Source organism: Phoca vitulina, unplaced genomic scaffold, assembly GCF_004348235.1.
Source record: "Phoca vitulina isolate PV1807 unplaced genomic scaffold, GSC_HSeal_1.0 scaffold13, whole genome shotgun sequence".
Lineage (NCBI taxonomy): Eukaryota > Metazoa > Chordata > Mammalia > Carnivora > Phocidae > Phoca > Phoca vitulina.
Genome location: NW_022589716.1, coordinates 19235594 through 19259352, shown reverse-complemented (window position 1 = coordinate 19259352; position 23759 = coordinate 19235594). Strand labels below are relative to the sequence as shown.

At 41.9% G+C, this 23759-nt stretch overlaps 1 protein-coding gene across 15 annotated transcripts in view; it reads left to right on the top strand.

The window, feature by feature from the left end:
* CADPS (calcium dependent secretion activator) overlaps nucleotides 1-23759 on the top strand; it is a 464832-nt gene that overhangs the window by 302335 nt on the left and 138738 nt on the right. For 10 of the 15 annotated variants that reach the window (XM_032411673.1, XM_032411672.1, XM_032411666.1 and 7 more), the window contains exons 10-12: nucleotides 4403-4511; nucleotides 10603-10815; nucleotides 15562-15573. In XM_032411673.1, coding sequence (XP_032267564.1) covers nucleotides 4403-4511; nucleotides 10603-10815; nucleotides 15562-15573 — 334 coding nt within the window. The remainder of the gene's footprint in view (nucleotides 1-4402; nucleotides 4512-10602; nucleotides 10816-15561; nucleotides 15574-23759) is intronic. The other 5 variants (XM_032411665.1, XM_032411674.1, XM_032411675.1 and 2 more) reach the window with 1 other exon arrangement.

Sequence of the window (23759 nt, the reverse complement as noted above, 5' to 3'; positions counted from 1 at the left end):
TAATGGGCTGAAAGTGGGGAAGGCCATGATTCCCCAAGTAAAATCAGGATTCAGCTACCAGGGAAATGAATGCTCTGTATTCAAATATAAGAAATGTTCCACAATTGTTACCATCATCTTGATTTAAAGATAATGAAACTGAGTCCCGGCAGTTAACTGAATTGTACCAGGTCACACAGCTAGAAAATGAGGGATCTGAGAATCAAATCCAGGTCTGGATAACTCCAAAACCTATTTTTCCTCTACTCCACCAAGTGGCTTTCATGTTAAAATCAATCAGGAGTCTAGGATTTAAACTCTGTGACCTTTCATTTACAACCAAGTCACATTAAAGATGGTCTTGGACGCATGGCTGACTCATTACATAGAGCCTGCGACTCTTGATTTGGGGTTGTGAGTTCAAACCCTATGTTGGGTGTAGAGATTACTTATAAAATGTGTTTTTAAAAAAAAGTTAAGGGGCGCCTGGGTGGCTCAGTCATTAAGCGTCTGCCTTCGGCTCAGGTCATGATCCCAGGGTCCTGGGATCGAGCCCCGCATCAGGCTCCCTGCTCAGCGGGAAGCCTGCTTCTCCCTCTCCCACTCCCCCTGCTTGTGTTCCCTCTCTCGCTGTCTCTCTCTCTGTCAAATAAATAAATAAAATCTTTAAAAAATAAAAAATTAAAAATTAAAAAAAGTTAAGCATCATAAAGTTAAAAAAAGAGAAAAGGTCCTTGGTCCCGGGAATTCTGTTCTTCACATCATAAAAATTTCTCCATCTTCAGATCTTGGCTCAACCAGTCAGTGCTTCCTCATGCAAACTGTCCCTGGCCACCCAAGTAGACCAAATCCCCAAGCTCTTACAGTATCACATATCTCTTTTTATACCTGTCCCCATTAAAGTTACTCATTTCTGAGGTAATGTGATTAATGTCTACCTTCACACTAGACAGGAGAACAGAAATTCTATCTAGTTTTGTACATCTTAATATTCCTAGCACCAAACACAATACCTAAGTATTTGTTAGATGAATGAATTAATGAATGAACCATAAATAAAGAACTCTTTTCTAAAATGGATGTATATGAACTTTGGGCAAGGGCTAATGACCAGGGTTCAGGAAAAAATGACAGCTGAGGCATTTATAAGGAGTGATGGTAAAGGCAAAGCCAGGGGGTTTAAACAAATACATTGTATCATTTTTGTATGTGCATGTATTTCAGTCTTCCAGGGGTGATGGGAGGAAGGAGAAAGGAGAGTCAGGGGACCAGAAAGCACTGATCCTTCCATCTCCTATCTGGACTCTAGTTGTTAAATCTAATTGAAAGTCAGGGACGACCTGAAAGTTTCTGGACAGTTCCCATATGTTAAAGCAATGGTTCTCAAGCTTTAGTGTGCTTTAAGAAATATCTAGAGCAATTATGTAAAATGCCAGTCCCTGAGACTCACCCTGACCTGAGATTCTGTTGTTATGACTTACAGAATCTGCATCTTTATAACCTCTCCCCCACCCTCCCATACATACACTCTAATGAAAATGGCCTCAGTCCACTCTTTAAGAAACATTATTAATAAACCTTTTCCTAGTTTAAATAGTATCTGAAAATAAGCGGAGGGTGCCTTGTGTATGGGAGGTCCAGCGGCTCTTAAATCTTGAAGCCTGTACCCTGTGAAGTCCCAGCAGCCCATCCCATCCCGTGATTCTATATGAAAGTACCACCAGCTGAAAATCCCAAAGATGTAAACACTACAGTCCTTTCGCCCTTCTCCCCAAAGGGCACTTTCAGATGAAAGTGGTCACGAGATCTCTGTTTTTTGTTGTTCTAGGCCAGCCTCTCTGACAGCAGTGGCCAGCTCTCTGACTTCTGACATGTATTCTAGGTGCTTCTCTGCCATCATTACAATAGAGCTCACCATCTCATTAACTTCTTATCAAACTGCAGTTTAAAGAGAATTTTACTGTGGTAGAGAAACGTTCATTTCATTCACTTAGTGATGTCTTATAGAAGCTTTAAAAAAAAATCAAAAAGTTTCCAAACCTGTTACTATTCCCCACCCTTCAAGCACTCCAGAAAAACTTAGGTTCCCCCTGAAATGTGCAATAATTAGAATTTCTTCTCCCTGCCTTTATTTCCTAAGAAAGTCACCAAATCCCCAATTAAAATGCTTCTGATAAACCAACTAGTTTATGCGAGCCCGAAGTTTGTCAGGACGACTTCTGCCATATCACCAGAAGAGGGCAACAGAGTACAGCGCTCCAGGAAGCAAGCACCTGAACTAGTACAGAAAAATCTAAGAGCCCAAAGCGTGTAGCAATAGTAAATGCATAAATCTTGAAATAACACCTTTCTGTTGTTATATTTGTCTGATCTCAAGTTAGTATCTGCAACTCTCTGGCTAATCATCCCATTAACAAACTACATCATCTCTCGTGTTGTCAGAGACAGGTAAAAATCACGACAGAAACATTCCAGCAGTATGTGTGACCACTATCATGCTGGGGACCTGGGAGCTCAGTTATTCAGACCAGTAATGAGTTGGAAAGGCCTGGTGCTGTGCTTGGAGTAACATATGTAAATTTGGAAGGAAAAACCCTCTTTATTAGGTTATACGTACTTTCTAGAACCAATCAGACTCAAAGAGCAAATGCCCTTTATATGGTAGATTTTGCTTATAAGGAGGGAAATACAACGAAGATGTATGACTCGCTAGGCTTACCCTCAAAGGATTTATAATCTAGTAGGCAAATATACCTATTCAACTACTCTATATTAGAATGCTGGTGCTAAATGCAAGGAAGCTGCTTATTTAAATGCATATATTGAGCATTTGCTCTGTGATTGTCGTACATGGTATGTGAAGCCCTTCATTGCTCAGTTAATCCCCCAGCAACAGTAAGATGCATGTAAAATACAGACGAGGACGCTGAGACAGGTGGGAGCTTATCAGAGCTGGGATAGGACCCCTGGCCAATGTGACCCCCATGCTTGCACTCCTAACCCTCCTTTTTAAGAGAAGAGGATGCTGTTGGTTATTCTGCTTATTACAAAGAATAATACATGTCCACTTATGAAAATACTCTTCGTGATCTGGCCTTCTATTTCCCCTGAAGTCCCTCCAGGCCTTGCACTAGAAGGAGCCGGTTCTGCAGATCATACGCATTACGAAGAAAGTTGTCACCAGGAACCAACAGAGGGCAGCAATAGATATACCAATCCTTCTCGTTTATCTGCCATTAGGACCGGCAGGCCCGAGACGATGCAGGAGATGGGTGCAGGGCTTGAAAGCACCAATTTCTTATTACCATTAAAAAAAAAAAAAAAGATCTCACCATGGAGGAGGCTAAAAATGTCCCCAGCAGGGATCAAAGTTCACTTAGAAAATGTCTCTCTTAATAAAGGGAACTAAAGAGATAAGGGATGTGGCACTCCTTCTCTAAGACATGTGACATCGTGGATGGTAAACATGCCCACGAGCTTTTAGCCCAAACCCCGAAGGGTGCTCGCTCTCCCACGGACTCCTTGCAGATGAGCCAGATGTAGAAATGCGAAGGATCCATGCCGGCTGTGCATGCACTGTGGCGACAGGGTCCCGAAGGCCGGCCTGCAGCTGTGGAGCGGCCGCCCAGCACTGGCAGGGATGCCTGTGTCGGCAGTGAGGGCTGCACAGGGACAACGGCCGGGCCATCAGGGGCTGAGGATGGCTCAACTGTGACTGGCACCTAGCGATCGAGCGCTCATTGCTTGTGACAGCGTGTCACTCCTGCACTTGTCTGAGAGGCAAGGAAGACTTCTCAAAGCAACTGAAAGCACTCCTTCCATAGGAGAAGAGAGAGGGGAAACAAAATGTGTGGCTTGATGCTGAGAATTGGCTTGCAAAAAATAAAATGGTAACCAAAAGTCGCTGGGACATTTATAAATGAACGTCTGGTCCCTACATGCTGACCAAAAGGCCTGTGGGAACGTGGGGTCCCGGCCAGGGCCATGGTTATATTAGGTAAAACCTATCAAATTGCCACTATTTAACCAGTTTTGACCTACAAAGAATGGCAATCTCATAAGGCTTAGCCAATTAAAATAACAAACAGTAATAGTAATTGCAAGCAGCTTTTATCAAGCACTTACTTAGTGCTAGGAACAAATCCCAAGTGCATGCCACATGTGAACTCATTCAGCTTTCACAATACGCCAGTGAGGAGGTCAGTTCTCAGATTGCATCCAGTCTACCCAGGAGGGTCCAAAGGACCAGAGAGGCTGAGTAACTTGCACTAAGTCACACAGCCAGGAGGTAGCAAAATGCAATTGGAAGCCAGCTACTAAGTGCAGGGCCTCAGGGACAAGGACATGGTTGACCAGAGAGGGTTTCTTCAGGGAAGATGGGCCCTAGGGGAGCAACCTTACCATCTGTGCTTTTCCTTCCCAGGTCAGTCAGTACACATTTGCCATGTGCAGTTATCGGGAGAAAAAAGCGGAGCCTCAGGAACTTCTACAACTGGATGGCTACACTGTGGACTACACGGACCCCCAGCCAGGTACCCACCCACCCTCTAGGCTATGAACCCCCGGAACTCTCCCCTGACACAAATCACAGGTCAACTAATATTTCCTGAGCACTACCTCCATGCTAGGCACTAAGCCGAGTGACTAGGTTTCACAGGCGACCAGGATGGCCACAGTCCCTGGTCTTACAGAGTTTCCGTCCTGGCTCAGGGAATGCCATCCCAATCAAGGGCTTTGGTTTGACTCAAGGGATCCTCATAAAACCAAAAAGAAAACGTAATACATTTTTCTTTTACCTAGCTGTGCCCACATCAAATAGGTACCCCACCTAGAATGCTAAAAAAGAAATTACTGAAAGAGGAGTCTTATATGTTCACTAAGGACCGTGTGCACGTGTGTATGTTAGCATGTGTGGTTTTTCACCAGGGATGTGTGGGCTTGGCAGGTATTGTGTTTCCATGTCTAAGTGAGCCTGTCCTGTACATCCATATCTGCTAACTACAAGTCAAGTTTAGCTGATGGCACTTGAAAAGAAAGCTCTCCCTAAATGTCTTCTTTCCTAAGAAGACACCCAATCCCCAAGCATAGACATCCAAGCTCCTAAGCCTTATGTAACTAAAAGAACCACACAAATGGTAGTATTTCTCATAAGTTCTACATCCTGCCCCCTCACACCTCTTCCCCCCACCCATTTTATCTTTTTCCCAGGAAAAAAAAATGAATAAAAATCAGCCTCAAAGAACCTTCAAAATGGGGGGGGGGTGCGAAATCATTTCAGCATATTAATGAACAACAAGCACCAACAGCCCTCTCCCAGAGAAGTTTATTTTTATGCCAAATCTGCACAAGGGAAGCATTTCCAACCATACTGCATTATTTGGCCCAAAACCTTTTTTTCTACTCCCATATTGCTCTTCCACATGCAACAAAATACACATAAAAGAAAAACAGAGTTTGAGAAAAGATGGAATGTTAACCTGAAAAGGTGTGGCAGGGAAGGCCTTGGGCCCAGGCCGCTTAGGAAAATGAGTACCTTCAGAGCCCCAACCCTGAGTGATTTGGACCAGCCCCCACCTCTCCCCTTGGTAATTTGCTTCCAGCCAGAGCATGATACAGAGCTGACCATGTAAAGCAAGAATTAAAGGCTCTGCTTAAAAATCTTTCATACTGAATAGAGCCTACGAGTTCGAAACAATTTCTTACAACATCTCATTGAAAGGATGTGGCTCCTGCATTAAGAAACCAGCCCTCACGGGTTCCTGCAACAGTCTACATTCTTCTCAAACCATTGGGTTCCCTTCAGAAAAATAGATTCCAGCTTTCCAAAGACCTGCATTTTAAAGTGGGAGACAAAAGGGCCCACATGAGAAGGAAATGCCGTAGCGTCTTCTGATGGTAATTCCTTCTAAGCCATTTCCCAGCTCCTTTCCCCTACACGATTGCATTTGGATCTGACCACAGTCCCACCAAGGAGGCAGGACCAGGATTATCTTCCCGTTTTGGAAAGAAAGAAAAAAGAGCTGGAACTCAGGGTCTAGCCCACGTCATTCTTTGGCACTTGCCGTAAAGCATAACTCCGTGTGCTGCTAGAGCAAAGCTAGAATTGTTATTTTATCATGGGAAAGCAGAATTCTCTTCCCACAATAGGGAGGGCAGGAGCAGAGAGAAAGCTGTTCTACATACATGCAAAAGTTAACTGTGTACATATATTATAAAATCTTCTCTTCTTTGTTCCACATCGATCCCATGGGATATAATTTATAAATTCCTTTACCAAAGATGTAAATGGAAAGTAAGTTGATTATGTTCTTGAGAATAATAAGCAGCTTCTTTTCTGCTCTTCCATGTGCCAAGTCCTATTTATTTCCTAATGTTTGATTGAAAACGGAGATTTAAATACTCCCAATTGTCATGAGAAGTCTAACTCAGACTTTCTGAAAGAGTGCTTTAACTCCTGGGCCCCACTCCTAACCTATGAGCCAGAAGGGAGGAGGGCAGAATCCTCATATTTAAGTAAGGACAGTGGAGGATTCCTGTGCACAGTCAAGTTGACCAGCTGGAGATGGAAGTCATGCACAATTTAGCCACTGTCCCTCAGAGATTGGAAAAATCTCCTCAACCTCTCCCTGACAGGTGAGTGTGCATGGGGGTGGGGGGGACTTCTGAGTCCCTCCTGTTTCTCCCGCTCTTGGCTTTCTGCAGGTTGTCTGTGGAACCAACAGGTGGAAATTGTTCACGGGGCAGGTAGCCTTGCAGGCGTGTGTGTTCTTGCCTCCGTAGCGGCCTCGGGTCGAAATGGGCGCCCAGACACAAGCCTGTGAGCCAAATCAGCCCCACCTGTTTAGAATCTTTGAAATATTAATTTGGGGAATCAGTAAATAATTGTATGTGAATTTTCCATCCAGGCTACTCATTTTAAGCTAAAAATGAAAATGCTTCACTTTCAGTTTCCCTGGGTATGGTTGGAAGAGTATACAGTAATCTCTCAAGCCCTGTTAGACTAAGTCATTCAGTCTAAATAAAAGGACATTCAGAATAATCCAACGGCACAATTTAAACAACTGCATTAAACCTTAGACAGTGTTCCCATCATAAACAGACTGTGTCCATCCAGCAGGTTGCTGGAACAGCAGTGCCCCCGCCCCAGCCCCGCAAGGAGCCAGCCACCACTCCCCGCCTGGTCTGCCTCTGTCCTTTTGCAGACCTGTCGCCTTGTGCTTGACAGGTCGGTACCTGTGGGGCTGCGCTCCATGTCCTCCAGGACGAGCCCTTGCCCTGTCACACATCACCGTCTACAGATCCAGTCCCCAGGAATCGCTGCCCTGTCGAAACCTCTGCTGCCTCAGAGCATGTGCCGATGTTCACTTGGCTTCCTCCTCCCCTGGTTTTCTCTGCTCCCTCCTTGCTTTCACTGGTGTGCCCTTGGTCTCCCATGCTGTCTGAAATAGCTCTGTTGCTCTCCGCAGCTGTCATTTCCCCAGCTTCTGCCACTTTCGATATTTCTCCTTGTGCTCCACTCACACCACAGTTAGGCTTCATTCTGTTGTTAACAGGTAATTCTCAGAGCACTTTCACCGTGCGCCAGGCCATGCTCCTCAGCTTTGCAACCAAACAGCACAAGGGGTCCAGTTGTCAGCTCTGGAGCCAGACAGTGGGGCTAGAAGCCCAGCTCTGATGCTTACAGCCCTGCTTTGTGTGTATCGGCTAGTCATAGCCTTCTCTGTGATTGTTTCCTCATTTATAAAGTGGGAATAATAGTACTTACTTCATAGCACCGTTGGGAGGATCAAATAACAATCTGAAAATTGCTTAGTATCTTTCTACCTCTACCTCTCCACTCTCCAGAGCAATCCCGTGAACTATGTTCTGACCGTAGCCCTGGAAACACGGCATCCCCACCCCCAGCTGTGGGGAGTGGGCAGGGGGGAGTCACCTCCAGTGATGGGGAGCCTGGCATTCACTGACAGTATCAATGTGGCTTATCCCAAAAGTTACCATAAGGCTAGGCTGCAGAAGGTCTGTTGATTCACTCTTCCTTTAAGCTCCTTCATATTCACTTTTTAGGGCTTAGAGCATTCCTTCAAAGCTCTTCTTCCTTTCCCTTCCAGATTTGCCTTTTTCTCGTGCCGCCCGTTCATCTCATCAGGTTTTCCCTGCTTGCTAACTGTACATCATCCTATCCAAACCACACATTTAAAAACCCTCCATAAGGAATTAGGCAAAATGCTCTCTCATAATCCTAACTACCAAAAAGCTTTTGTTAAAAATGCCTTAGCACTAAACCCTCCACATGAAGAAGTAGCTGTTGATTGTTCTAGAATCCCTGGCAACTCTAAGTGCAGAATTCCCAACACACACCTTCTCAATGGAATAGGCACCTGAATTAACATTATCAGCACCATGGAGAAGTCTTAGTGTCACCAGAAATCTTCCAGTGCCAAATGTCAAGCAGGCTAGTGACAGGGCATTGTTGGCAATTTGGGGGTGCTATTCACTCTGCTCATTCTCCTCTCAGTATTAAACTGATAATTGGGAGGATGAGGAGGAATCTGATGAAGATAGGAAGCTTTATTTCCAGCCAGAGAGTATCCAGTGACCCTAAAATGCAATCTTTTAGAGTATGTTGACAGACACAATGTCGCTTTGACCTGAGCCCAAAAAGGCTTTCACCTACCTCTCTCCAAATTTTAACCTTGAGAGCTGCCTGTGGAAAAAAGACAGGTCTGTAGAGCATTTATTCAATAAGTATTTGCTAAACACCTACTATATACCATGCACTGTTCTAGGTACTAGGGATACAGCAGTGAACAAAACAGACAAAAACTCCCTGTCCTTATGAAGTTAAGTAAATTATATAGCTTGTTAGAAGGTGATAAGCAAGATAAGAGGGATGGTGACTGAAGGGTAAAGATCAGGGAGGGACCCAACAAGAATGCGTTGTTTGAGCAAAGATATGAAGGAGGTGCTGATGTGAACCGTGCAGGTATCTGGAGGAAGCATATTCTAGGCACAAGAAACAACAAGTGCAGAAGTCTCAAGATGAGAACATACCTGAAGTGTTCAAGAAACGGCAAGAGCTTAGTGTGGCTACCGAGAAGTATGTGCATCTATGCATTAAGGAGAGAGTAGGAGGAGACAAGAGTAGAAGTAGTGGTGGGTCGATCCAGGGGGCCTTGCAGGCCTTGTCAGAACCTAGACTTTTCCTCTGAGTGAAATGAGGAATGACTGGCAGGTTTTGAGAAGAGGAGTGACATGACTTGACTCTTGCTAAACTGATTACTTCGGCTGCCATTGAGAATTGACTATAGAGAGTGAGGATGAGGCAGGGCGGATAAGATAGGAGACCATTAAGATAGTCCAGGTGAGAGATGAGCATGACAAGATTCAGGAAGCACTGCAGGTGGAAGAATTCTGGTAGAATGTTCTCAGAATTCCATTGGAAGTGGGTAGTGAGAGAAAGTGAGGAGTCCAAAAGACCCCAAGTTTGAGGGCTTGAGCAGCTAGAGGGACAAGCTCAGCTTTACTGAGTTGGAGAGAGTTTGGGAAAAAGACCAGGAGTTCAGTGTCAGATATGATGAGCTTGGGGTGTCTATCAGATACCCATGTGAAGAAGTCAAGAACACCATTAGATGTACAGGTCTGCAGTTCACAGGAGGGGTCAAGGTTGGAGATAGAAATGTAGGGACTATAAGCAGATTCATGGCTTTTAAGACTGGATGGCCTCACTGGGGAAGAGAAGAGGTCCAGGGACGACACACCAGGATGCTACAACATTTAACAGTTAGGAGGAGGAAGAGAAGCCAGCAAACAAGACTGACAAGCAGCCTCCAGGGAGGAAGGAGGAAACTGGGTAACCTGGAACCAAGTGAAGAAAGTGTTTCAAAGAGAATCAAGTGTCAAATGCTGCTGATAGGTCCATGGATCGAATAAAATGTAGACTCTGAGTGACCTTTGGATTCAGCATTGTGGAAGTCATTGATGACCTTGACAAGTTTCCATGGGGCAGCAGCCTGATTGAAGAAGCTTTAGGACAGACTAGGAGGAGAGAGACTTTTGTTACTGTTAAGTGTGGTCCTTAGACCAGCACCATCTGCATCCTCTGGGAACTTGTTAGAAATGCAGGTTCTCAGGCTTCTACCCCAGACCTACCAAGGCAGAAGCTGCATTCCAACAAGATGCCCGTGGGATTCACAGGGGCACTAAAATTTTAAGAAACCCTGGTAGAGATTCCCCTTATATTTTAAAGAGAATAGCAATAGGACCATAGCTGAAGGGAGAGGTAGGGTCAAGTGATGTTTTTGTTGTTGGTGGTGGTGGTTTGTTTGTTTTTAAAGATGAAGAAAAGTAATAGTGTGCTTATAGGTAGATATCTACCCACCCAGCCTACTTGACATTCCTGTCCCCAGTCAGACAAAGACAAAGGCAAGAGCCAGTCTCAGAACGTCTGTTTATGAGCTTCACTCTGTGGCCAAGTGGGTATCAGACTTCCCCTCCTAGAGTTAGATAAATTGCTCTTCCATTCTCTGGCCCAAGGAAAAGCAGCAGAAATGGCCTTTCTCAGGGCTTGGTTCCTCTAAGAACATGGCAGCTCAGCTTAGGAGTGTTTATTCCCTTGTATTCCAGGTTTAGAGGGTGGCCGAGCCTTCTTCAATGCAGTCAAAGAAGGAGACACCGTGATATTTGCAAGTGATGACGAGCAAGATCGCATCCTGTGGGTCCAAGCCATGTATCGGGCCACTGGGCAGTCACACAAGCCCGTGCCCCCGACCCAAGTCCAGAAGCTCAACGCTAAGGGAGGGAACGTGCCTCAGCTGGATGCCCCCATCTCCCAATTTTGTAAGTAAATATGCCATTTGTTAAAAATAGCTCTGTAGAGAAGAATAAATTTTCCAAAGTTGAATTAGAAAAATCTAGTTGCTTTTGTGTTAAGGATTCATAAAACATGTTTGGTAGGAAAAAAAAAAAAAAAGATGGATTCAGGGTGGGGTGGGGGGGAGTTGGGACAAAAATGTTAGATGAAAGTAATTTTAAAGTGCAATACTTGACATTTCCCCCCAAGGACTAAACAGAGGAAAATATATTTTAGGTGGATTTTTATCTCTTTGTTTTGGTGAGAGTTTGGAATTCACAGTCAGACTTGTATTTGTTTGAGTCCTTCAAATATAGTAGGTTATGTATGTCCTTGACTCATTTCTTCCTATTAAAAGTAATTTTAAAATAGGGCTTGATTTGAAATAAATTTAAATCTGCAACTTAGAAACATTTAAAAATAAATGATGACATTATCACATGCAGTGGAAAGAAACAAAAAAACAAAAAAAAATGGTGCCTAAAATCCAATTCTGAGCAAATATACCAGGACCCAAAAATGAAACCATCTCTTTAAACTGCTCTGGTTCATTTTCCAGCTTTTTCTCCTGTTACCTCTACATCCATTTTAATTTCTTGCCCCTTTGCCATGACTTTTTGCTATCTGGGATAGTTTTTTTTTTCCTCCCAACACTTCTGATACACAAGGCAAAGTAAAATCCACTTGGAGGCGGTTATTAAAGCAAAGGAAATGGAAACACTGGAAACATACAGTACCAAATAAAGTAATTCATTTTAGTTACAAATGTTAACCCTAACTAGAGACTTCTCTCTTACCCAGAATATCAGGTCAGTTAGGGTCACTCAGGTACAAGTCATTTTTAGCGATCGTCATGATGATTCCTTACTTGAGCCTGGGCCCCCCTCGGTCTGGTTCACAGAGACAACTGTATAGATGATGAGACATACAGATGAGGAAGACAGACAAGATCCCCGTGTTCAGGATACGTCCATCCCCGTGGGGGTATCTAGCCAGCACACAAATCAAGAAACAAGTAAGATCATTGTAGACGTTGGAAACTACGAAGAATGTAATGCAGTGGTGACTGGGTGGAGAGGCATGATCTGAACTTAAGCCCAAACGATAGGAAGTCAGCTCCACATGTACCTTGGAAAAGAGAACTGTACCAGATGGGAAAGCAAGTACAAAAGCCCAGGACGGAAACTTGACCTTTACCCCAGCGCTTCTACATGGTCTCTCCCTGTCGCTCCTAAACAAAATGTGCATATGATTCAAATGATTTTGCAGCAACACAACTAAATAGAGGTGAATTCTCTCTCCAGTGGATTCCATTGCCATGTCCCTTTCGAACAAGACTATGTTCTTAAACCTTGTAACTCCCTTGCTTATGGGAAAACAATTCTTTTTGGAGGAGAAATACTCTCCATCGGGTGCTCCCAGAAATTCCTGTCCAGTACCGATGGCTTCTTAAAGGAAGGTACATTCCCCATGGAACATTGTGGATAATCACACAATCACCATGGGTTTCTATGCAGAAAACCCTAAAAGAAGGACGAGGAGGTTGAGGAAGGACTTTGGGTTAAGGGACAGCCCTCCTGACCGTAGCCACCACCAACTTCCCCACACTCTTCTTGCTTTCTCTAACATTTGGGAAACTTAGGTTTACTTGAGAGCAATAAAGAGAGAAGGCAACATCTCTTTGCACTGGTTTAGTCATGAGTTGAGATAAAGCATACCCCAATATTTATTAAGTTTGTTTTAAAAACCACCCTGTGGTGGAATCCATCCCTTCACCTTGCCTGAGAGGCTCCATTTTAATAAGTTTAGAAACAACACATCCTGTGAAATTATCTGTACGTCGGGGGGGGGGGGGATTCCAAATTATAATCTCCATCCAAATCAACCTCATAGAACATGTATCTCAGGTGGTATTTGGAAAATACTGGTTTTATTTCCAAAGAATCTCAATTTCTTCTGAAGTCATTCCACCTTACCTTCAGTGTTTCTGTTCTATCATCTGCCCAGATCAAGAAATTACTGCTTCCTTTGTGATTAGCCTCACTTCTTCCTCACTAGCATAGGAAAGAAGAAGGAATTCAGGAGTAAAAGTAAATGGAAACCAAACACTTATTTAAAAAAAGAAGACCATTGAAGGAGGTTGTAAGGAGGGGATGGGGTCTCCTTATGGAAATACACAGGGGCTCTCGATTAGATTTCCCTCTGTGGATAGGATTCATTCAGCAATGAAATTAGAATGCTGAACACAAGGCATCAGCAGGAAGATTTAATTGAGTGCACATCAGCTTGATGTATTTTGCCACCCTAGTTGACATAGGGAACTTGTATTAAATGGGGCATCCAAAGCAGAATTCCAAGGGTTAGAATTTGGGGGGGTGGATAATATCATCCCTAGAGAGCATGGGAGGTAGACTGAGGGATGAGTGGGAAAGTAAGATAATTCATGCCTCTGAAATCTGTCAGTACCTGGTGGTGGAACCACCTTCTCTCTTGTCTCCTTAATCACTGCTGAGGAGCAAGGTTTCTCCAGAGAGCGCGAGGCCGTACCACACCTACCAGGTTTCACAAGCAAAAAACTACCACTTTGATCCGTGCAGACTGTGCACTTCATTAGTCACTTTTCACGCACACAAAAAAGTGAATGGTGCCTATTGAGTTGTGTTGTGCCCGATCTGCACAACTGTGCACCATTGACCCTGTAATAAATGACAGTCCTCACGTGGAGCTTCAGTCCAATAATGTTGAACCCAGTAATCCCATAGTTACTTCACTACTCCTGAAACAGAGGCTCAGTACCACTCCAGATTCTGTCTATTGCTAGTTTAGGCTCTTAATAAAAGCTGCAACCAGAGTGCCAGCAAATGAGCCTTCTGTTCCCACAATTTAGCAGAGGAATCCAGTCAGAATTTTAACCAACCTAGCCTTCTGCACCTGATCATTTGGAGTTAGGTGTATATAAAACCAATGATAAAGATCAAAAAAGGAAAAAGGGGCTCTGCATTCCCTGGGATCACTGAGTTAGTGATGCATTACAACCAAAAACTGGCTGGGGGTTTGAGAGTATATCCTAATTTTTACTGGAATCTGTTACAGAATAGTGGTTATGTCACAATTACTTTACAGCTGCATTTAATTTGTTAAATTCAAACCATCCTTATTAAACAGATCAGGCCTCATTTGTGGGTAGCAGTCAAACTCACAGGGTTGATTCATACTTAGAGTTACCACCTTATCCAGATTTGCCTGCAAATTCCCTGGTTTTAGCACTGAAAGTTCTGTGTCTCCAGAAACTCCTTGGTCCTAGGCAAACTGGGACAGGTTGGTCACCTGGCACAACAAAGCAAGGTTCTAGGGAAATGAAAAACAATCACAACATAGTAATAAACAGCAAACTTTGATCCATCACTGATAGCTGCTTCTCAGACTATATTGTCACATCATAAACATTCAGTCACGTGTTCTATAACACAAAGAGTAAACACAATCAAGTATTGCATTTTAAAAAGGTTTCCTTGACTTCTAAAAGGTAAGGGTCATTGTTAAATACCTAGTCCTGTACACATTTCATCAAATCCTGGTTTCGAATATTTGTTCGAAGTCTTTGCCATTCTTGCAAGTGAATGATTTTTAAGAACAACGTTTCAGTGAGTTAACTTTCGTAATCCCTTCATTAGTCTTAGTTGGCAAAGGGAAGCTACAGAAAAATGGGAGAGGTTTTTCGGGTAGAGAAAAATAAACACTCCAGTCTTGTCATGTCGCTGTCTGCTTAAGGGGAAACTTGAGAATGGAACATTTTACAGTTTGGGAAGCTCGGGAGTAATTATGAGTTTATTTGGGTCTTTCTAAATTCAGTTTGACAGACTTCTGGGCGCAGTTTTTATTTTTTGCAATTTTTAAAATGAAAAGACACGTCTAAGAAAGAGTGGAGTGGAGTATTTATATGGAATTGTAAAAACCGAAAAAATAGATCCTGCTATTCATTAGTTTGTATGTGACTCTACAATGATTTGGGGAGGGTTCCACCAAACTTTAAAACTTTTTTGTTCTTTTGTGGTTTTTTTTGGTGTGTGTTGTTGTTGATTTAATTTTTCCCCTTTTATTTTGGTTTAAACTTGAAAAAATTAAGTCAGTGGCTAGCTGTACAACGTTTTTAAACAAATATTTGCAATTTTCCAATTTTTAATAAGGCCAGTGTTGCTCACCTTGGAAACTGTGTTCAAATCTGTTGTTGAGTGCTGCCACAATTTCTTATGCCAAGTGGCCTCTCATCGAGACACCAGATTCCTGTCCAGTCTGTGTTAGAGGAACAGTGAAAACCCGTACCCCCATTCTCATTCAGAGTGGGGGAAGGGGGCATTTTAAGCTTTGCTCTTTGGTCAATGATTACTTGATATATCACTTGCGATGAGTCTCCTTTTAATGTCTGTTTCTCAACTAATAACTGTTAATCACATCATACATCCCCAAAGTCAGATGTTTTTGAGAATTGTTCTATTTTTACTACCACCCAAACAGTCTTCAACAGTTAGTGGGGTCTTGGTTACTGTTGGTTTGGGGGGGGGGGTTGATTTTGGGTTTTGTTTTATTTTGTTTCATTTAAGTTTTCTTGTTCAGTCTTTGCTCAAACCCAAGAACTTTAGCTGCTAGGTTAGAACTCCTGTCTGCTTTCCTGAGCCTTGTTGCTAGTCTTTATGTTATTCTGGTTTGTTCCTTCTTACCCTGCTAACTTCTAGCTGGACTGAAGGGTAAGTGTTCCCCTATAGCTAGCACAGCTCAGATAATCAGACTAGATTATCTGACACCTGCAATGTGCTTCCTCCCTCTCCTCTTAAATCTCCCTCATGTCTAGACTTTGTAGTAAAACTTTTCATGTTATTTTCCTGAACGTAGGTTTGAAATGTAAGCTTCCATACTGAAACTAGGATGCATGTGATGTGTGCATAATTGCCTCCTCTCCTTGGCTTTCATATTGGCATCAAATGATCCTCTGAGTAAAGCCAACCATTAACATCTCCTAATTTTTTTCATTCCAAGAATATTAATTAGCATCACAACAAAATGGCAAATGATGCCTTTGTTTCATGGAATTCACAGCTACCTGACTGCTTAATGCCTGAAAACAGATCATTTTGCACTCTGATAATGTGTTGTTGTTCTTCCTCTCCCATTCCAAAGATGAGAATGGTCAGCTGTACCTGTGGGGTGGTAACCATGGATACCTTAACAAATAGAAAGGTGGGGTAGGACACCCAAAGATGTTAACTGAATAAGATTTCAAGAAACTGCAGAATACAATGAATAAAGTAAATGCATTATTTGAACACTAAAGAGTTCCTTCTACCTGACTTGAGGGTGTGCTCTAAGTAAGACCCAATAGAGGATTAATTTTGAAAGGAGAGTTATAATACGTGGGACCACCACACACAAAAACAGGAAATTAAGGACATGATTGAGTCCAAGTAGCTTTTTCACAGAAGCTTCAGATTCACAATCTCACAATACCGTGGGGGGTTTGAACCTCTGGTCTTGGATATCTCCCTGCTACTCCCCCAACCACAAAGATAACAATAGCTTTTTTGACGTCATCTGTATTGGTATTAATTTTTCTAAAAATACACCTGTAAGAGAAAAAAGAAACTTTAATTAAAACTTAGAAAAACCTTTCTCTTCGCTATTTGAGTTACTAATGAAAGAGAATCTACAATTCCTTTATTCATATAGGGAAAAGCTGTCCACCCAACGTGTTGAGGGAAGACTTAACCTTAGAAGGAAACAGAAAAACCAGTCAAGAGAGCAGGCAAATATGTACTTGAGTATTCTGAATGCTGATTTAGAAACTGTAGGTCATATCATTCCTCCTGCCCATTTAATAATAGTACTTTCTTCTAATTCTTTCTGTTTCTTTAATTTGCTTTCTTTACCCCTTTCTTTCTTTTTTCTTTTGTTTTGCATAAATGTACCCCTGGCTAGCAGACAGATTTTTTTCACCACTCCAAGCAGATACTTAATTTAACTTTACTTTACTTTGAATGTCTGATGAGGCATTTTAAAAGCTTACCATAGAATGTGAATATAGTGGGAATTTAGGATTTTGCTATACCTTTTTTTTTTTAAAGAATGAAAGAAAGGATGAGTGAATAGATGACTGAATGAAATCTGTTCTGAGAGAATTTACATATATTTGCACAACAACGCATTGCTATCCTAGTAGATTTCCAAATAGTCTTTTGCCTTTATTCCTTTCTATAGTTTTATCTCATGAGAGTTTTGCTGTATCTTCTTGTATTGTCAACTTGCAGTTGCTACGTTGCAGGAATGCAATATCAAAGAATTAACTCAATGTCAAATTAATTTGCATGACCCCAAACCGCACTGTAAATCATTTTCCTTCTCGTTGCAAAAGTAAATGACATTTTAAAAAAGAAATAGACTCCCAAAATCAGGTCGAAAATTTTCCAAACGCCATGACATGATCTACATAGTCCATGTTAAATGAAGGCTCATTTCTTTGTGAACTACTTCAGGCACATTTTAAATGTATTATTCACTCATCAGCTGAGCACACTCATGTCATATAGTGATTTTCAGTAAGATACGTTATTAATTAGCCAACTACAGAAAGTTTATAATTTTGCTCATGCCACAGGGAACATAAAGACATCATCGAGTACTCTGTAAATTAATTGAAAATGTAATAAGTACAGCAGGGAAAATTACAGATCATTTACTTACTCATTTTGAGATCATTGACAAAATCTCTGCTATGAATTTTATTCAAAGTAACTGTCTTATAAAGAATTATAAAAATTAACTTGAAATAAACATCACATATTTATCCCCTTAGGTGTACTGCCATAGTAGTTTTAAATTCAAGATTTTTGCAAAACGCAACGTGGCCCTTCATAGCTTCCAAGAAGCCATTCTCTCTTGGCCATGCAAGTAGCTTGACTGAGTCAAGGGGACCATGAAGGAATTAAGTTGTTTCTCAAGGGCAGCAGGCATACAAGGACCAATCTTTTGCTTGCTGTGCAGAGCTCAGGCAGCGCACAACATCCCCTGGTTACTTGATCATGCCAACAAAAACTCTTCTAGAAAAATCCGTAAACAGCCAGCTGCCATCAATCATTGTCACTTCTTTATTTCATGTCTTCTGATGAGGTTGACTACTGTCATTGCTCGTTATTGTCCAACCCATACATTCACTCTTGTACTGTCAAGCAGATATGACAAGCACACATTTTCCATATAAGAAAGATACAAAGTCACCTTTTAATTTGCAGTTTGGGTTCACAATGACTTTAGAGTCATATTAGCTATTCTCTTGCCTCTAGCATCCATCAGGAGTAACAACAGCCATAACTGTGCTCCACATTTCAGTGATAAAGTGGCACCTCTAGCTTATTATAAAAGGGATTCATTAGAGAAAGGAGCCTCTCTTAGACAATTTATTAACGGTAGAATCATAATTATTTTCAACAGCAGAATTTCTTTTTCCCTAGCCTATGAGAAGTTTCAAAATGTAATATTACAAAATAAAAAGAGAGATTTGACCTTTTGTCCTCATTCCCTCAGCTGTTAGAATAATAGGAAAATCTCAATAAAATGAACATTTGAAAGCTGTATTGTTCCCACCAAGAAAATTACATTTGTCTGGTAGACCTTATTGTAAACTTATCTAAAACATTTTATATCTGAAACAAGATCACATAAATATGCTTGTTATTAAAACAAGAGATCATGAAAAATATTATATGTTTCTCATTGTAAGGAAGAAAAAGGAAATGAATATCACACATGAAATAAACCCAAACATCATGATCAGTTAAAGAACAACATAACTAGTAGGGCCATCAATTAGTGACGTCACTTGAATTTGAATGAAGTAGATGAAATGAGAGTATAAAATCCACATAATCGTATCACTTTAGAAACCAGTATTTTCCCAACATTCCTTAAATGCCAAACCAAAATTATTTCTGAGTAAACTTGGGGTAAAGTTTTGATGAGTTTCCACTCAAAAGTGTACCTGCCTTCCATAAGTCTTTGTGTCCATCAGCCTGCTTCTGTGTCGTGGATACCATTAATAAGACTTTTAAGTTTCTTAATGTAGTTTAGGTACCTATATCAGCTTTATTCATCCAAGGTTAGTCAGAAGTCCTGTCTATGCCCACGCTATACAGGGCTTCAGAATCATTATGCAATTAAGCCCCAGCAGTAAAACAAGTAGCATTGTTTGGAAGATGTGTTGAATTATGCCCTACCTGAAGAGCTTATAAAATTACACAGCCAATTTTTAGGACATTTGGAGCCCTTGCAGACCAAGGAAGGTTTAGGAACTATTCAGCCAGGTCTGGAAAAGGTAAAGGTTGAAGTCAGTTCTTAAAATGCAATCAATCCTTGATTTCTTTAAAAAGAAGAAGAAGACGTATTAATGAAAAAGAGCATTGGTATACATTTCCCAAAGCCAGAGATAATCCAAACATCATTGGAGATTTCAGCAGCCACATTACCCTCCTAATTCTGTTTTGCTCACCCTAGTGTTCAAATTCATTTTCATTCTCCTGACACAAGCCAAACATTGGCACAGGAAGCAATCCCAAGGTGTCCTGAATTCAGGAAGTAACTTTCTCATATTTTGCTTTGGGCTGTTTTCCCCTCGCTAACGTCAGCATTGGAGTTTTCTTTTTTTTCACCAACCAGTTCCAATTGTTTGTACGGGGGAAAATGGAGTTGCAAGGAGCATCTATTTTGTAATGTTCCACACTGTAGAAGAACAGACCGGGGCCGTGCAAGAATGACTATATGGTGTTGCTTGGGAAGCACCCACAAGTTCTTTGAAACAGAATTTGGAACAGCTGGACCACTGCAGTGTTTTATTTTAAAATAGACAACATATGTAATGCATATGGTCCTAGACATGTATGGAGACACAGGCAGACAATCTGAATGGTATCCAAAGACACCTGCACCTAGAATTCTGTTTCCTTCTATAAGATTTTTTTTCCCCCGAAGAGCACATGTTCCCACTTTTGGATTTGCAAGATGCCATCTGAATTCCCATGTGTGTGACTCCTTAATAAAGTCAATGGGAAGTTTCCTGGGATGGAAGTGTCAGAAAAAGTCAGTTAATGAACACCTCCTAAGGACCTGGCTCCTCTGGGAGCTGGCAGGGGAAAGAACAGATCAGAAAGTTGCCCTCAAGGAACATATTATCTATCGAGGGATTCAACTGTGTGTGGGTGTTCTGACCACTGAGAAATTGGAACATAACCAGCAAAAACACAGAGACAGGACGTGGGAATTAGTGGTACAGGGGCAGAGGAGAAGCACAAAGCAGAGAGATTGGGAATGCTCCCAGCTTCCTAGAAGCAATCTGGTTTAAGAAGCAACCTGCAACTAACATTAGCTATAAATGCAGAGACATCCTTGGCTTGCTGAAAACATTAAACAATCTGGCTTCGGGAGCACTAAGAAACCTGCCCACTGGCTCACAGCTAAGGTTTATTGAGCACTTACTATGTGCTAGGTGTCCAGGTGCTCAACAAGTCCTTCTCAGCAGAACCTCTCAGTAACCTTCCGAGGGTAGACTCAAACACTATTCTCAGCTTACAGAGGAGGAGAAGGACACTCAGAAATACTAATCAACCTGCCTCACATCACATGCCTAGTAATGACAGGGTTGGCCTCAAATGCAGTCTTTGTGACCCCCTAAGCCCACCCACTTAACCACCTGCTAACCTAGCTCAAATACACCGTTCCCATTGAATTTAGTATATCAACATTTCATAAAATCAAGAAATAGAAAATATTTGTTGAAGTAGTGAATTTATTTATTTTAATGAAATAAATTCATTATTTTAACACGTACGTCTTGGGTGCCTACTATGTACCAGGTACTGAGGTATACCATTCTAGGTGCTGAAAACACAGCAGAGAGCAAAAGTACCAAAATCCCTGCTGCGATGGAGCTTAAAAATCAGATCCCTTCCTCTGACACCTTAAAATAGCATCCCTGGCCCCCCCGCTCCTCTTTCTTTTTCTGAATATAATAAGCTCAGTGAAACTCTCAAAGATTTTATGGGAGGCAACCACCCTTTAACCACTCTTGGGTTGTTGGAATCATTAAGATAATGAGCCTAAATCTGAGTAAGTGATGATTTTGTGTAAGCAAAATCCAGAGGCTGCTCGTTTCACCTGCTGGAAATTCCCATTGCATTCAGCTCCATCTTACACATGTGGAAGTTGTGCAAGGGATCTTAAGGATGGTTAAATGACAGTGACCCCACCAAGGGAAGTGGAAATTCGGCTCATTTTACACCCAAGGAAACTGAGTCTGAGAGAGAGCAAGAAGCCGCCATCCCACAGCTTATTTAAAAATAGAGCTCAAACTAGAGTCCAGATCTCCTAAAGCAGTCCCAGGCTCATCTACATGTGGACCGAGAGAGAGGAAAGGAAGAAAGGAAGAAGGAAAAAGGAATTTTTATGTTGACAGGGTTGCTTTCTGAGAAGGAAAGCAGGCTGATTTTAAGCGTATTTTTCTGTAAGCCTGCTTTTTTAAAACGTAAGTAAAAGCGAAATTGTTCTTTAGATGTACTCTCAGCCAGGAATTAGCCCCGTGAAGCTGTATTGTGATGCATCAGGGGGGCGGGGAGTGGGTCTCTATCCAGGTCCCTCAGAGGAGCCAAGTTGTCTTTTCAGATCTGTTTCCTGAGTGGGCAGACAGCAAGGCGAAATAGTTCACCGCAAACTTTTCAAGAGGTTCAACAAATAACGAAAAAGAGACTTGAAACGTGTCATATTTTTAACAGCTACGAAAGAGCCCCCTTCTCTCTGAGCTAAATGACCAGTTGCACCATCGTAATTGAAGAGCAATAAAATAGCGAGCCAAACTGGCAAAGTAAGGCCTGGGCCGATTTGTCAGCTTGCAAGCCTCTTCTGAGAAATTCGAGAGCAAGAAGCTGGTGCTAGCCAAAATGCCTCATCTATCTGTTAAAATTGGGAGGCACGAGGTGGGTGAGGCTTTTTATGAGGATGAAATAGGATGAGCAATTTGTGTACCCCACTGTTATTTTTCCTAAACTCAACGGACCTGGGACTGACCGGAGGGCGGTGGGAGGGCATAATCTGTCCCGTGGGTTGGAGAGTGTCCCCTGGACTGCAGGACTGTCCTCCTGCTGGTGCAGAGCTAAAGTTGGAGCAGGTTTAAGATGAGTGCCTCGGGCCAGAGGAGCCTCACACAGACACACTCCAGAAGCAGCTGGCTTCCTCCCCAGCATCACCTTCCTGGCCACCTCTCTTCCTAACCGTCCTGAGTCAAAGGAGAAATACAGCTTGGAGCCCAAACAGCCAACAAAAGAAATCCTCGTAGATAAAGCACCTAACTTGAAACTGAAAGCACTTTCTTGAAGACAAACCCGAGGCAGTTAACAGAGCAAAGAGAATTCTTTCTAGTATAATTCCCGTACATGTGATATCCATTCCAAAAGCTTATGTTGCATCATCCTAATGGAGCAATTTGGCTATTAAAATATACATTCTTCAACTTGTCTTCTGGAAACCATTGCTTCTGTGTGTCTAGGACATAAACAACACATCCTGTTCAAACACTGACCGCTTGCTGCTTCTATGGAAAATGACTAGAGATTTAAAAAATCGAACAGTAAGAGGGCAAAAATCTGACATACCATGGATTTAGGTCTGAAGGATACACAAAACCAATAATGTAATAAGAAATCATCTTCTTAACGTCACCCTGCTACCAAAACTCAAGTTTTCAGTCATACCCCAAGTATGGAAGGGGGGAAAAACTGCCTGGGATGAAGGCCATGTATGAAAATATATCCAAACACCCTCCCAAGTCAGAAATTGATTTTCCTCCTGTCCAGACAGCATCGCTGGTCCCTGGCAGGTCCCCATAATCCTGTAGAATACTGCATGCAAGGGGATGAATAAACTCTGGCTTAATTTGATATAAGATTCTTTTTCTTTGCAGTCTGCATATCAGGAGAGTGAGTAAATATGAGGTGGAGTGAGCTGATTCCTTTAATGCGTAGGATCTTCATTCCTACCTCTTCGGGATTTACTTGGTCTCCCTTGAGTTGAATTCTGAGTTATTTTGCCGATTGAGTATAGAGCATTTTAGTTACACATATTGAGATTAATTAGTTAGCCCTTAGGAGGTTTTGCTTGCAGCCTTCACCCTGTAAGAAAAAGTGTGAATACATTGAGACTATTAATTCACAATAAATGGCAGATCATAGCCCTTGCTGAGTAAATCTGTTTGTCTCTTCCATAAGCTTTGCTAACTGTAAGCACACTATAAGGCAATGACCTTGGCTATCACAAACTAAATTCCCATTTAACTTATTCTCCAGGTTTCAAGGAAAATCTTTTGTTATTATTATTTTTTTTTAATTTTGGAGGGTTGGGACCCAAATCTTTTGTGAAACCAAATTGGCAACGGGAATGGGGAAGGGGAGGATACAAATATTGTCACGTTGCTGAAAATCAGCATACCCCTTTTTCCAGCTAATCCCAATAATTGTAGAGAAATTGCTCTAGACATAACCACTGGAATGGCAGAATCTATTAAAAAAACTAAAAACAAAAAAAGCTAAATAGGCTTTTATAAGCAAAGATCCGATCTGCTTTCAGTGTTTGGTGAAATACAGGCGAAGTTACGGTCGTGTGCTTAGTTTTTAAAGAACAACATAAATGCACTGGAATTGTGATCATTTGATAAACATGTTGATGCCAATATATTTTTGCCTAAATGCAATAAACTCACCAGTGAGTGATGCAAGTTGACAATGGGAGGTAAAAAGAGTATCTTGCGGATGTTGGTGGGAGGCAACAGGGGTGGGGGGAGCAGCTAGCGTTCATAATGCCTAGTGAATTCCTGTGTATTTGAAATGTCAAAGAAAATGTGATG